This window comes from Narcine bancroftii, chromosome 3 (assembly GCF_036971445.1).
Source record: "Narcine bancroftii isolate sNarBan1 chromosome 3, sNarBan1.hap1, whole genome shotgun sequence".
Classification (NCBI taxonomy): Eukaryota; Metazoa; Chordata; class Chondrichthyes; order Torpediniformes; family Narcinidae; genus Narcine; species Narcine bancroftii.
In genome coordinates, this window is record NC_091471.1 from 143,793,133 (window position 1) to 143,809,181 (window position 16,049).

Sequence of the window (16,049 nt, forward strand, 5' to 3'; positions counted from 1 at the left end):
TCGTATTTTATTTTTTTGTCCGCCAATTCTCTTTTTGTTATATCATCCCTTGTTGCTAGTTCTTTTTCTGTACTTACTATCTCCCTTTCCAACTGTTCTATTTCCCGATTGTAGTCCTTTTTCATCTTAATTACATAACTTATTATCTGCCCTCTAATGAAGGCTTTCATTGTATCCCGTAATATAAATTTGTCTTTCACTGATTCTGTATTTATTTCAAAGTACATTTTAATTTTGGCACACCAAGACACAAGAGCATCTTGTCCGTGAACTACTCTTTGCAGACGATGCCGCTTTAGATGCCCATTCAGAGCCAGCTCTTCAGCGCTTGACGTCCTGTTTTGCGGAAACTGCAAAAATGTTTGGCCTGGAAGTCAGCCTGAAGAAAACTGAGCTCCTCCATCAGCCAGCTCCCCACCATGACTACCAGCCCCCCCTACATCTCCATCGGGCACACAAAACTCAAAACGGTCAACCAGTTTACCTATCTCGGCTGCACCATTTCATCGGATGCAAGGATCGACAACGAGATAGACAACAGACTCGCCAAGACAAATAGCGCCTTTGGAAGACGACACAAAAAAGTCTGGAAAAACAACCAACTGAAAAACCTCACAAAGATTAGCATATACAGAGCCGTTGTAATACCCACACTCCTGTTCGGCTCCAAATCATGGGTCCTCTACCGGCATCACCTATGGCTCCTAGAACGCTTCCACCAGCATTGTCTCCGCTCCATCCTCAACATTCATTGAAGTGACTTCATCCCTAACATCAAAGTACTCGAGATGGCAGAGGCTGACAGTATCGAATCCATGCTGCTGAAGATCCAACAGCTGCTGAAGGTCACGTCTCCAGAATGGAGGACCATCGCCTTCCCAAGATCGTGTTGTATGGCGAGCTTTCCACTGGCCACCGTGACAGAGGTGCACCAAAGAAGAGGTACAAGGACTGCGTAAAGAAATCTCTTGGTGCCTGTCACATTGACCACCGCCAGTGGGCTGATATCGCCTCAAACCGTGCATCTTGGCGCCTCACAGTTCGGTGGGCAGCAACCTCCTTTGAAGAAGACCGCAGAGCCCACCTCACTGACAAAAGACAAAGGAGGAAAAACCCAACACCCAACCCCAACCAACCAATTTTCCTTTGCAACCACTGCAACCGTGTCTGCCTGTCCCGCATCGGACTTGTCAGCCACAAACGAGCCTGCAGCTGACGTGGACATTGCCCCTCCATAAATCTTCGTCCGCGAAACCAAGCCAAAGAGAAAAGAGAGAGATATGTTCTTGGTGGGTTCTATTGCTAATAACAGGGGTGAATGATCACTCAGCAATCTAGCTTTATATTCAGTTTTCCTAACTCTCCCTTGAATATGGGCCGACAACAAAAACATATCAATCCTTGAGTATGTTTTATGCCTACTTGAATAATATGAGTATTCCTTCTCTCTTGGGTGCTGTCTCCTCCATATATCCATAACTTTCATTTCCTGCATTGATTTAACCATAAATTTGGCCACTTTATTCTTTTTGCTTGTCTTTTGTCCAGTTTTATCCAACATTGGATCCAAATTAAGGTTAAAATCCCCTCTTATCAATATATTTCCTTGTGTATCTGCAATCTTCAAAAAAATATCCTGCTTAAGCTTTTGATCCTCTTCATTAGGTACTTATATATCAAGCAAATTCCAAAATTCTGAATATATCTGACACTTTATCATTACATACCTCCCTGCTGGATCTATTATTTCCTCCTCTATTTTGATTGGTTAATTTTTATTAATTAATATAGCTACACCTCTAGCTTTTGAATTATATGATGCTGCCACAACTTGTTCTACCAAGTCTCTCTTTAATTTGTTATGTTCCACTTCAGTTAGATGTGTTTCCTGCACAAATGCTTTATCTATTTTTTCTTTTTTTCAGTAAATTTAATAGCCTCTTTCTTTTAATTTAGTTAAGTATTCCATTAATGTTTATAGTCATATAGTTCAATGTGGCCACCTCATATCCTGTTTACACCTCATTTCCGCTTCCTCACCACCACCATCCCCCTTTTTCCCCATTTTCAAGTCTGTTTTAACCTTTTTAAACTCAATGTATGACAACACATTTAAAACATTAAAATACTCCAACAACTCCCACATCCAATATTCTTCTTTTCTTTGGCTTGGCTTCGCGGACGAAGATTTATGGAGGGGGTAAAAAAGTCCACGTCAGCTGCAGGCTCGTTTGTGGCTGACCAGTCCGATGCGGGACAGGCAGACACGATTGCAGCGGTTGCAAGGGAAAATTGGTTGGTTGGGGTTGGGTGTTGGGTTTTTCCTCCTTTGCCTTTTGTCAGTGAGGTGGGCTCTGCGGTCTTCTTCAAAGGAGGCTGCTGCCCGCCAAACTGTGAGGCGCCAAGATGCACGGTTTGAGGCGTTATCAGCCCACTGGCGGTGGTCAATGTGGCAGGCACCAAGAGATTTCTTTAGGCAGTCCTTGTACCTTTTCTTTGGTGCACCTCTGTCACGGTGGCCAGTGGAGAGCTCGCCATATAATACGATCTTGGGAAGGCGATGGTCCTCCATTCTGGAGACGTGACCCATCCAGCGCAGCTGGATCTTCAGCAGCGTGGACTCGATGCTGTCGACCTCTGCCATCTCGAGTACCTCGACGTTAGGGGTGTGAGCGCTCCAATGGATGTTGAGGATGGAGCGGAGACAACGCTGGTGGAAGCGTTCTAGGAGCCGTAGGTGGTGCCGATAGAGGACCCATGATTCGGAGCCGAACAGGAGTGTGGGTATGACAACGGCTCTGTATACGCTTATCTTTGTGAGGTTTTTCAGTTGGTTGTTTTTCCAGACTCTTTTGTGTAGTCTTCCAAAGGCGCTATTTGCCTTGGCGAGTCTGTTGTCTATCTCATTGTCGATCCTTGCATCTGATGAAATGGTGCAGCCGAGATAGGTAAACTGGTTGACCCATTCAGAGCCAGCTCTTCAGCGCTTGACGTCCTGCTTTGCGGAAACTGCCAAAATGTTTGGCCTGGAAGTCAGCCTGAAGAAAACTGAGGTCCTCCATCAGCCAGCTCCCCACCATGACTACCAGCCCCCCCACATCTCCATCGGGCACACAAAACTCAAAACGGTCACATCCAATATTACCTTAACCCCAAATACCCCCCTCCCTCTGAGTTGCCCCTTATCCCTTGCCGGGCAACCACAACTCCCTTTTCCATTTGGATTGTGATCCTGTTCGCAAGCTTTAACTGATTTCACGGTGACGGTTATTCTCTCCCCCACACCCCCCAGAAAACACCTTTTTTTACACATAACAAAGTTCTCCCTTTTTTCCCCTTCCTTCCTTCCCTTCTCTTTCCCTTCTTTTGTTCTTTACATATACATTGTTTTTATATTTTTATATATACTTTATCGCTGTTCTTCATTTTTATTACATCTCTTCATCTCTCCTGACCTGCATGCAAACATTCTGCAAATTCTTGTGCTTCCTCTGGATCTGAGAACAGTCCGTTTTGCTCCCCGGGGATTAATATTTTAAGCACAACTGGATATCTTAACATGAATTTATAACCTTTTTTGCATAGGATCGATTTTTACTGTATTAAACTCCTTCCTCTTCTTTAAGAGTTCAAAACTTATGTCTGGGTAAAAAAAAAAAATTTTTGACCCTTGAATTCCAATGGTTTATTATCTTCTCTAATTTTATTCCTTGCCCGCTCCAGTATATTTTCTCTTGTCGTATATCTCAAAAATATACTAAAATGGATCTTGGTTTTTGATGTATCTGTGTTTTGGAGCTAGTGTTCGGTGTGCCCTTTCTATTTCTATTTCTTCCTACATTTCTGTCGTTCCCAGGAGCTTTGGGATTCATTCTTTTATAAATTCCTTCATATCTGTGCCTTCTTCATCTTCCTTCAGGCCCACTATTTTTTATGTTGTTTCGCCTACTATAATTTTCCAACATATCAATTTTCTGAGCTAACAACTCTTGTGTCTCTTTAATTTTTTATCACTTTCTTCCAATTTTCCTCTTAAGTCATTTACTTCCATTTTTCCAGCCATTTCTCGTTTTTCTACATTTTCTACTCTTTTCCCTATTTCTGTCATGACTAGTTCTAATCTCTGCATTTTATCTTCTGTTCTTTTCATTTTTCTTTTAATTGTACTAAATTCTAATGACAACCATTCTTTTAATGCTCTAATTTGTTCTTCAAAAAAAGCTTTATCTATATTCTGTCCATCTGTTTTGCCTTCTATTTCTCTGTGAAGATCTTGGTCTTCTTCCTCTTCTTCTGTGTCTGTACCTGTGTTTGTGTCGTCTTCTTCTTTGTATCTGTGTGTCTTCTGATTTTTCTGATGAGTTGCTTGTCTCACTTTGTCGGGCCTCTTCTTGCTTGGCTTCTTGTTGTTGGTCCTCTCCTTCTGAGCTGCTCATCTGTCAGGCCTCCTGCTGCTGCTCCTCTTGCTGTTCACCCCATCGACTTTCTTTCTCACCTGGTACTTCACTCCCTCTCCTGCTGCTTTCCTCATCTTCCAGCAGAGAGCCCTGGTGTCGGGCGTCCCTCAGCTGGTCGCGCCGTGATTGCCCGCTCCTCGGCTGAGCCCCCCTCCTGTCGTACCTTAGATTACGCACTGCTTATGCGCAACTCCTCGCACGTGTGCAGTTGCGCACTTTTGTTTGGCTCATAGAGTCCGCATCGGACTTGTCAGCCACAAACGAGCCTGCAGCTGACATGGACATTTTACCCCCTCCATAAATCTTCGTCCACGAAGCCAAGCCAAAGAAAGAAGAAAAAGAGAGTCATTTTTGCAGTCCACCGGTCGGGGGGGGGGGGGTTCGCGACTCCCCAGGACCGATGGCAACCTCAGAGATTTGGCGCTCTTCGCCACCACGGCTCCCTGTTCCTTTGTGCAGGTAAGGCCTTCTCCTTGATTTTCCGGTGTCTTTTCTTTTTTTCCTGTTGTTTTTACTTTTTCCTTCTTGGGTGCCATCTTTTTTCTATTCTCTGCAACTTTATCTTTTATTTCTTATATTTTATATTTGTTGAACTTTGTCTTTTCTTGACTTTTTACTTCTTTTCTGGAGAGGGCTGGTTTTACCCTACCGGCCACTACTCCATCATGTGACTCCTCCCCGAAATATAGAAAGTTGATGGAAACTTTGACAAGGTGGATGGTTAGAAATGGAGAATATTCAGTTCTCTGGTTATGGTCTTGGAATGTGGGCTGGCTGCACAGGATTAAAATAAGGAGCCATTTCTTGAGGACTAATTCCTTGGAATTCTCTCCCACAATGCAAATGCTTAGTTTGGTTTTTGAGCATGGAGGAAATACAGAGATAGGCTTGGAAATTAGTTTAGCACTTGTCCTACTTGAAGGAATACAAGATGAAGTGCCCAAGCCCAAAATGTTGGTTACCGTTTGCATCCTTTGGGTGCTGTGTGACCTGCTGAGTTTCTGCAGCATGATTGTGCATTGCATGTTGCTTTTCTTTCTTTTCCATTTTTATTGTTTTAATAGAAAAACAAACAATAAAAGCAGTAAATCAATTGCAATGAAACCTTTGCAGATTTACAAATAATAACATATGATACAGTAGCAATACTTAATTCTAAATCCAATAAATGATAAGATAAAAGTAAGAAAAAAATGAAAGGAAAAGAAAATTCAAACCCACAACAAGAGGTTAAAATACATATTGTACATGGTGTTAAATTCAAACAAGCAGCCTCAGTGGATCCAAACAAGCACACCCAGTGACATCCATAATTTGACTAATTAGGAGCTATGATGAAAGTGAGCTGTAAATGGGCCCCAGGTTTTATCAAAAGAAATCTTGATTTTCGTTCCATTATGCCTAATTTTCTCCAAATTTTAAAAAAGACATAATATCTAATACCCATTGATTATGTGTTATGATTCCAGAGGACCCCAAAACCCAGCAGCAATACAAATTCACCAAGACAAATGGTTACTTAAACAAAAGTTGCTTTTAATTTTCTTTAAACATAAAAGCAGGATCAAACTTTTCACTATTAACCCTGTTCTAATTCTAAGTGCATGTGTATGTAATGTGTATATGTTCAGAAAAGTCCTTTGATTCACAGTCCATTCTCACTTCTCCAAGTTCACTGATATCAGGCAATTCTTATACTGTGAACAGAATTTAACATTTATGAATTTTCACCAGGCTCTGGTGCTTAAAGGTAAATGGTTACTGCCCAGCAAGGTTCTTGTTTGTTTCAGAGATTTGTTGCTCGTTGGACACACAAACAAACTGATTTTCTCCGATCAGACACTTCAATGTCTTGCCAAAGAAACTTGCCCCATCATGGGTTTTCCAAATGACAACCTCTTCTAGGTCACCACAGAATTCGTCTTGTTTCCCTTATTTCAGGAGAAACATTCTAGCCAGTAATTTCCTCCTGTAAGGACTTCAAGGGTCTTCAACAGGCTGAACTCAGAACTCTCTTTCTTTCGTTTCCAATCTTTTTATTATTATTATAATTTATAAACACATACAGTTCAAAGAGATATGAAAAATACATAGTAAATAACGAATTAATACAGAGATATTAAACAATAATATTGCAGAATAAAAATATATCATAAAAAATTTTTTTAGATCAGTTTAGAGTATGAACTATCTCTAAAAAAAAGATATAATTAATAAAAATATATTAAAAAAAGAGAAAAAAAACCCCAAAAAGGAAGAAAAAACATCTGAATTAAAAAACTTAAAAAAAAACCTACCGATATAGCTAAGCCACGCCGATCACTCCGATCTCATCTAACAGCCCAATTATCATACATAATCATAAAAAGAAAACAGAGCCAGATCAACTCACCACAAATGAAAAAATTGAATAAATGGTCGGCAGGTTAACTTAAACTTAGAAGGGGATTCATAGACAGAGTTTCTAATTTTCTCTAAATTTAAACATAGTATAGTTTGGGTAAACCATTGGAAAACAGTGGGAGGATTAACCTCTTTCCAATTCAATAGTATAGATCTTCTAGCCATTAGTGTAAGAAAAGCAATCATACGATCCGCAGGAAGAGATAAATAAGTCAAATCTATCATAGGTAATCCAAAAATTGCAGTAATGGGATGTGGTTGTAAATCAATATTCAAAACGGTAGATATAATGGAAAAAATTTCCTTCCCATAATTCTGTAAAGAGGGACAGGACCAAAACATATGTGTAAGGGAAGCTATTTCCAATTGACATTTATCACATATAGGATCGATATGAAAATAAAAGTGATGGAGTTTATCTTTAGACATATGAGCTCTATGAACAACTTTAAACTGCTCAGAACTCTCAACCTGTCTTCAAAATAGGATTTTCAACAAGCCTACCAGCTTGCCATGTTCTCTCGCTCTCGCATAAAATATATATATGAATCACATGGTTTTTTTTTTGCCCCTCTTGGAACAGCAAACTGCAACCAAACAGATTACCAGCACCAGAATCAGTTTCCTGAGCCTGGCCATCAATCCATTTGCGCCTGCTTCTGAAATTCCTTCCAAAGTAGTTTCATTGTTTTTGCAAAGGCACTAATGCCTCAATGTCTATTTTCAGCAAAGCTCTTGCATTTTAAATGAGATGTCTTTTGTGAAGTTTTACTCTGAAGTGACCTACACACTAAACCTCCACAATCTACCTCTTAAAGACCTACTTATATAAAATATAATACACCCCGTAACAGTGGGAACTTGTCTTTTTATTTTAACAGAATTGCCCTTCTTACTAATAAATAACCTGTTTTTGATTAGAAGATAAAATAATGCAATTACCACACATGGATCTAAAGTGAACCTAAATAAGGTTGGAAAAAGTTCCAAAAATGTTGGTCCAATATTTTTGCAAGTTAGGGCAAGTCAAAAACATATGTAACAAAGAGACATTGAATATTTTACATTTGTCTCAAAGTGAACTAATATCAGAATAAATTCGAGCAAGTTTGACTTTGGAGAAATGTACATGATGTAGCACTTTGAATTGAATAAGATTATGCCTAATGCACAATGATAAATAGTAAATCAGACCCAAAATTGAAGTCCATTCTTCCTCTGAGGAAGAGATAATGAGATCATTATCCCATTCAGTTTTGATTCCACTTAAAGAAATTGATTTCATGCTCAATGGTTTAAAATATAAAGCAGATATTATGCCTTTATGAGTAAATTATAGCTCGAAGCGTTCATCGATTTTATATTAAAAAAAATTGGGTCAGGAAGAGTAGGAAATGTTAAAAGCTTCAAACAAAATGTTGAATTTGATAGTATCTGAAATGATGTCTATTTGATAGGTTCAATATCATCTTAATTGTTGAAGAGATAAAATGTATTTTTTTTAAATCATCGCTATTAATACAAAAAAAATTCCATTCTTGAAAACTGGCATCTAAAATAGCTGGTTGAAATAAATAATTAGATATTATAGGAGTTCTAACTATAAATCCAGTAAGTCCAAAAAAATTTCTGAATTGACTCCAAATCTTCAATCTATGTGTCATTATTAAGTTCTTTGTCAATTTTTGAATAGAGATAGATAAAGATGACCTCAAAACCACCCATAGGAAGGTACTTCTGAGCGACTTCAACTCCATCTCAATCCAATTAGGATATTCTTTTAATAATGCAACAAAAGTAACATATTTCTTATGTTTATATAGCCAAGTAGTAAAAACGGAAATTAGGTAAGGCTAATCCCCCATTATTTCTAGTGTTCTGAAGATCCCTTTTATTCAATCTAGGTTTCTTGTTTTGCCTTATGGCATAATAATTGATTTGAAATTGTCAAAAAAGGACTTGGGAATAAATATGGGCAGTGATTGAAAAAGGTATTAAAAAAAATGTTGGTAGAATATTCATTAACCAAATTAATACAACCAATTAGTCAATGATTAGTGGTGACCATTCTGTAAGAATTGGTTTGGTTGACTAAAATTGCAAAGTTGCTTTTCTATGTTTGGTTATCAATGTGCATTTGGTACTCTGTCAGAATTTGAGGGTCCTGTAGCGTTTGCGCTACGTGAGTATGGAAAAGAATGACACACACCAAAGCCATGAAGTTGAAATTGGTTTATTGCACTGGCTGTTGTGTTTATATGGGCCCCAGATGCTGACATCAGGGCACCACCTCAACGTAGTGCTGGCTTGGGAATTGGCCGATGTTCCAGCCATAGCTCGCTGTCTTCCTGACGTGCAGGGGATCATCTGGGACAACGAGTGGCGTCACCCCCAGGACCACACGGTTGCTGTGTTCATTGGCCATTTTGTGTGCCAGCCGCGTCTCTGTGCATAGGCCGCCACAGTCCTGTGATTCATATTAGCATATGTTTGCAGAATTGGCCTTTTTTGCATTCTACATTTTTTCAGTAGAAGGCTAAGACAGAGGTACACTTTTTGTGTGTATATTTGCTTTTGGTCTGTCATGACATTTCTTGTGGACCTAGGTTGCATATCCCACCTCAAAATTTGAGAAAATGCATAATTCATTGTTTTGATTGAGATTACTCATATTTTTACAAACCAGGTAACCTACTGTGTGGTATATGCATGTGCACGCTATGTGAGACTATATTTGCAAGTTGAAACAATGCATACAATTTATAGTGGGTGTGGGACAGTCACACTGGCAGTTTACAGCAAGCGTGTGAAAAGTAAAAGCAGTGAAAGAACTCACAAAATTTATAGCAAGCGTGGGAACTAGGTACATACAAATGGCAAAATTCACAATTTTGATTTTGAGAATATCTCTTTAGCCTGAATGCTATTGTATTTTGAGAAACAGGATATTCTGGCTCAGGCACTGCACCCTATCAATGTTAGTTGCCCAGACATCTCCTCTGAGGGAGGAGATTAACATCATAAGGTTTCTTTTAAAGAAAGGCTTTTTAAATCATGACAGAATTAAAATCCTGTTTAACTCTAAGCCTGTCTTCGATCTATTTAATTGATTCCTCGCCAAAGCTTGTTAATGAGTGGCAGGAGGATATCATTGATATAATGGGCAATTGACACTTCTGGGGGAAGTTGAATGGATAAATTGCAGGGGAATTAACTGTGCAGATAGTGGGACTATGGAATGTGTTTTGTCTAGTGTCCCAAGTAAACGCAAATTGCACTTGAGCCAAAATGTAGAATACTACACCCGCGCAGTATATGCATGTGTGCGCTATACAAAAATATTTTTACTCAATTTATGATTTTCTGCACATTATATGCTTGTGTGTTATATGTGTGTGCGTGTTGATTGAAAATACAGTAATTACATATACATTATACAGGGTCATTTTCTTAGTAAGACACTATCAAAGGTAAAGTATCTATCTTTTTGGGTGATGTTGCCAAATTCAAAATCTGAAATTAAAATGGATTGTTAAATAAGTGCTTTTCCAAGTTTATTTAAATGAACCAGTGAATGTTTTGATTTATTTTGTAGGAAAATGGGCAGTAGAGGAGTTGATGGAAAACAAGGTACCTGGGGACAAAAGTTTAGTATTGAAGTCCAAAGCAAAGCATCATGCAATTTCAGCTCCACTGACAAAACCCTTTACCTTTAATGGAGAACCTTTAATTGTCCAGTAAGTACATTGTTTTGGAACAAATTGCAAGCCCATTTCTAAAATTCATGCAAGCCCAATGTAGCTTGAGGAACAACACCTTGTGTTCCACTTAAGTGTTCTACAGCATTGATTTTTCTAATTTCATGTAATGAGTTCCCTCTCCTTTTTGTACCCCTTCTCTTTTTTTGTCACCCAGCTCTGCACTCATTCTCAATCCCCCTTTTTGACTTCATCTCCCTCCACCCTATTTCCCCATGGATTCTTCTGCTCTCTTCTTTCTCTCCCCTGCCCCCTTCAGTTCGATCTGGTCTCTTTATACCATGTCTTAGCTTCTCACCAGATTCTAGGACTGGCAGTCTGCCTTCTTGGCACAAGTTGTACCCTGCCTGACTCCTGTTCCACCTGACTTGTTTGTTTCTCTGGCCTCTCTTTCTTTCTTTGACTGCTGCTAATCCTCCGTCATGATTCACCAATCCCATATGGGCCCTGGTTTCACCCCTTCCTACCCTATCCTCTTTGCTCTGCTTCTGTGCTACATTTCCTCAGCCTTGATAAAGAGGCTTGAAACATCAACCATTCTTTTTCTTCCACTGATGTTGCTTGACCAGCTGAGTACCTCCAGCAGATTTGGAAGAAAAAAAGTAAATCTGTTTCAGATCAGTAGACTCTTAGATGAAAGAAAAGTTGGTATGAAAAACACTTTACAATGCAGAAAAGGGGAAGGTAACATGAGCAAACAGCTGCAGAAGAGTGGATAACAAGTGAAATTGATAATGAATGTAAATAAGAACTAGAATCATCTATAAATTGCAAAGGGAAACTGGTGGCTGGAAATGTAATGAGAATTCTGAAAATGCTTAAATTGTTGAACTCCAATTTTTCATTCTGGATTATTGTAATGTGCCTGTGTTTTGGTTTTTATAATTTAAAGTAGGTCTGCTTCTTCCCATTACAACTCTTTAAAAATTGAACTTGTTACTTTTCCTTGCACTAAATTCACATTGCTGATTAATTTCTTGCCTTCTCCTTTTGATCTTACCTTCCCTTGAGCCTTTGTGACTCAGTATTAAATCATTTCTCCCACCATCTGAATATTGGAAACATTAATTGTTTTTTAGACTTCCAGCATTGTGGTCTTCTTGCTTTTGAAGGTTCAATTGAGGGCAAAACATTTTGAACTTGATTTAATGATCATAAGGGAGTTCTGAAAATTTTGTTCATAATCCCAAAGTTGTCCGTATTGTCTGTGATTGGAAAGCAGAGAAATACAACATGGCAGAAACCAAGATGTGAACTACCAAAATTGCTAAGATAATTTGCCAGGAATATCTAATAAATTAACATTGAATATTTAAGTACCCATAAAAGGACAATGTGCCAACAGGGGTAGACTCCTATGGATTGAAATTGTCCACATTTTTAAATGGGTGCTGAAAGAAATCAAAGATTTTATTGCAGTACTCTAATATACATGCTAATTGCAGTAAAAAAAAATGGTTACCATCACAACTGGCAGGTAAACTTAATGCTCTTCACCCATATCTGGCCATCAAGAATTATTCATAAATTGTTTTAAATTTAATCAGCTCTTTAATAATTGCCAAAGATTTACAAGGGTTATTGAAGGTGGATAGCTCATGGCAGAAGCTGTTTTTCAGAAATGATAAATGGAGAGAAGCAATAAAATGGGCAGTAAGTTGAGCTAGGAGGAAAATAAAAGGAATAGATTTGAAAAGAATAAGTTTAAATTATTTAGATGAGCTTTAATTTGAGACTTTGTTGTGGAACAAAATTGTAATTTGAGTATTTCCTAGTACAAATCAGTGGGTCAGAGGAAGAGTTTTCAGGTTCAGAAAATGAAAAATATCTTGTAAACTGTTTCCTGTTGAAAGGTTAAAAATTTGGTGAATACTATGCATTTATACCTGAAATTGTTTTACAGGTATGAAGTGAACTTCCAAAATGGTATTGAATGTGGTGGTGCTTATCTAAAGTTGCTTTCTCATACTGAAGACCTGAAGCTTGTAAGTAATAAATGTAAACTGCTCTTTTTCACCCTTTTTTTAAAAAAAGTGGGAAAACTACACTCATGAACAGTTTATGGTAATCTTTCATGTGTGTGTTTATAAATGAGTGGGAAGTATCAGAACTGAGAAAAATCTTCTCCTAACTTTTTACTTCCATCAAAACAATTCATAAATGATCATCAGGAACCCTTTGATATTTTAACAATTCTATTTTTCTCAATGGCTGAGGTTTTAATTTTTAAAAAAAATCAACTCGAGGAGTATCCATTGTTCAGAAATTCTGATGGTTTGACATCTCATTGAATGATTTTCCTCAAACTGTTCATGGCCCTGTTGCCATGTTTCTCAGCAACCTCCTGTGATACTGAAGAATTTATCTATTATGTAACATCTTAAAAATAATTAAAAGTGGGTTGAAGTATTAACAGGAGTAACATCTGTTAATCCAGAAATATCTACCAGGCTGGCACCACGTAATTTTTGAAGGTACTGGAATACTGGCATTTAGTTGCAATCCAAAAATTACAAATGGTGATCCCACTATGTTAGTTTGATTAGTTTTAACTTGACTCTTTGTTATAGTAAAATCAGAAAACTGTTGTTGTCATTTAACATCATTGATGTTTTGCTGCTTTCCCTTTTTAAAGAACAAAACCTACAGTACCATCATTAAGCAATGTAACTTCAACCCCATTGAAACTCCCCTCTTTCTCCCCCCCCACCCCTCTGACGACAACCTCCTTGTTATGTGGCCCAATGAACCACTTTTACCTTGATTACACCTCTTATCAGGTCTCCTGTGAGGATAACATCCCTTTCTCCCAGTGTACCGCGTCGAATGACTCAGACTTGTTGACTCAAAGCAAGGCTTTTATTAACAAAAGACTGGAGTGTATTACATCGAGGTCGACCAATCCAGACTGACCTGGGTCTGGTTAGGAGCAGCCCTTTATGACCTGCCAGTGGGCGTGGCTATGGCTCTCAGCCAATCACTACTACTCTATGTAAATATATACACTGGTGATAGTATCCTGTACTATCACACCCAGTATCTCCACTTTTGCTGTATCTGCTATTAGGATGAAGCATTCCATTCCAAGGGATGTGAAATGTTTTCATTTTCAAATGGTGCAGCTTCCCTTGTACAATGATCAACAGATCTATATCACATTTTCTGCATTTTAGTTCTACACTGGTTCTCCTTTTCCCCCCATCCCTCCCCAAAAAAAAGAACAGGGATAGGGTTCCTTTTGTCCTCTCCTTTCACCCCACAATCCTCTGCATTCAGCACATCATCCTCTATCATTTCTGTCAGCTGCAACTGGACCTGACCACAGGACATAACCACTGCTCCTTTTCCTCCTCCTCCTCCCCCCCCCCCAAAAAAAAACTTTCTATCAGCCTTGGGGTATTCCTCTCTAAATCCCTTGTCTGCCCATTCTGTCCTCACCTACCTCTGCATAGCCCGGTACCTTTGTCTGCAACTACAGGAACTGTAATACTTTCTCTTGCACCGTCTCCTTCACCATTCAGCGTCTCAACCAGCCTGACCATTCGAGGTAAAGATTCATTTGTGCTCGCTGCTCCTGACGTAGCCTTTTCTGTGTCAGAAAGACAAAATGCAGGCCTGGAGGCTGTTTTTCAGGACACCTGATCTATGATCAATCTACAGTGACCATTCCGAGCTCTTGATTGCATGCTGTTTCAGTTTCCCTTCCCAATCTGATCTTTTGGTCCTGGGTCTTCTCCACGGCCAGAGTGAGCTCAATGTAAAGTAAAGGAACAATCTATAGGTCATTAGTATAAACAGAATTTTCCAATTTCAGGTGACCTGTGCCCTCTTTGAACTATTTCCTTTTTTTCCTCATTCCACTCCCCACACATTCTCATTCATCTTCCACTCTGGTTCCTTCCTCTTCCCCACTATTTTGCCCCTTTGGAATTCTTCCTTTCTCCCTTCCGCCTTGCATTCAGTTCCATCTGTTCTCTCCTTATAACACCATTTTCTTCTAATCAGATTATAGGTCTATAGCCTTTGACCCCACCTATCACACACCCTCCCCCCCCCCCAACTCCCCAAGCCATGCAAGTCTTCCTCCACCTTGTTCCTTTCCTTCTATCTCCCTCTAGCATCTTCCTGTTGACTCCCTCATTCTGGCATCTTTCACTTCTCCCTGGCCCACCAATCCTCCACTTATGCTGACCTCATATTGGCACTGTCTCCTCCGCAATCTATTCTGATGAAAGATTCCAGCACCCAAACATAACCAGTTTTTTTTCGTCCCACTGATGCTACTTGACCACCCGAGTTCCTCTGGGGTAAATTGTGTTTAACTAACCCACTGCTATATGAAATACTGTAGATGAGCAATTACTGATCTTGATCAAGAATAGAGAATGCCAGAATTTTCATTTTCATACTATACAAATTATAACTTTCATCATGCACTTTTGCTAGTGAATTTGTACAAATTGATGGTGCAGAAAAATTTTATTTTGCTTTTTCCTAAGATTGTATATGATTTATTTGAGAGCATTACTAAATAGTTGACATCAAAGAACTAAAGCTAAAAAATGTGAACATTTTGAAGAGACACAATTACATGAATAATTGTAATTATTATTGTGGAAAATATTCACAAAAAGCAACTAGACTACGGGGTGATTTATAGGTGGGGTTAAGCAACAACTGAAATACTGTGAGGACTGGAGCAGAAAGAACATGAGAAAATAGGAGCATGTTCCTTTGGAGAAAATTATTTACAACTTAAGAGGGAGATATGACACATTCATTAAGGTGTGGCAGCCATACTTGCAACACATTGAAGCACAGGTGTGATCAACCTTCCCAGGGCCTTTCTCAACAGGAATACAGTGAACATTAGCATACAATTGGAAGTGCTGTCAGCCTTCTCCCTCCCACCCCCCCCACACTTTTTTCTTCGTGCATTTGTAGTGTTACTTTTAGTAATTGATGTTCGTGTCTTTATTGATGAAGCAGGAGGGAGGGTGAAAGATGGGGGAGGGGGGAAGGAAGAGAGGACTCAACAAAGAATGGCGCATTAGGGGAGGAGTGTTCCCCTATAATGCTTGTATAACATGAATTTGTAAAACTACAAATAAAATTTTCAAAACAAAAAAAATAGCATGAGTAATTTAAGTCTGCTCCACCATTGATTATGATCTGGCTGATCTGTGCTTGCTTCAACTTTTCTGTGCCTTTCTCTGTGCCTCTTAATCTAATCATAGACTATTTTCTGACAGAATATAGCATAGAATGGTGGACATTCTAAATGCATCTTGTAGTATTGACTGCCTGTTGAAGCTCCTGCCTCAGTGGATATACTTTTTTGTTGTCTTAATTAACCACAGTAGTTAGTTTGATCTTCAGGATGTTGGTAAGGCTTGCAGCCTTTAAAATGTTTCCATCAGTCATGTATTCA

The 16,049-nt window shown here is 39.0% G+C and overlaps 1 protein-coding gene and 1 long non-coding RNA gene across 9 annotated transcripts in view; one reads left to right on the plus strand and one right to left on the minus strand.

Moving 5' to 3' along the window:
• LOC138757654 (calnexin-like) overlaps positions 1 to 16,049 on the plus strand; it is an 87,010-nt gene that overhangs the window by 10,805 nt on the left and 60,156 nt on the right. For all 8 annotated transcript variants that reach the window (XM_069925325.1, XM_069925327.1, XM_069925328.1 and 5 more), the window contains 2 exons: positions 10,456 to 10,597; positions 12,522 to 12,603. In XM_069925325.1, coding sequence (XP_069781426.1) covers positions 10,456 to 10,597; positions 12,522 to 12,603 — 224 coding nt within the window. The remainder of the gene's footprint in view (positions 1 to 10,455; positions 10,598 to 12,521; positions 12,604 to 16,049) is intronic.
• On the minus strand, positions 9,078 to 13,520 carry LOC138757656 (uncharacterized). The gene is made up of 3 exons (XR_011353788.1): positions 13,378 to 13,520; positions 11,619 to 11,823; positions 9,078 to 9,327 (listed from the first exon to the last, which is right to left on the minus strand). It is a non-coding gene; the product is annotated as an uncharacterized lncRNA (long non-coding RNA).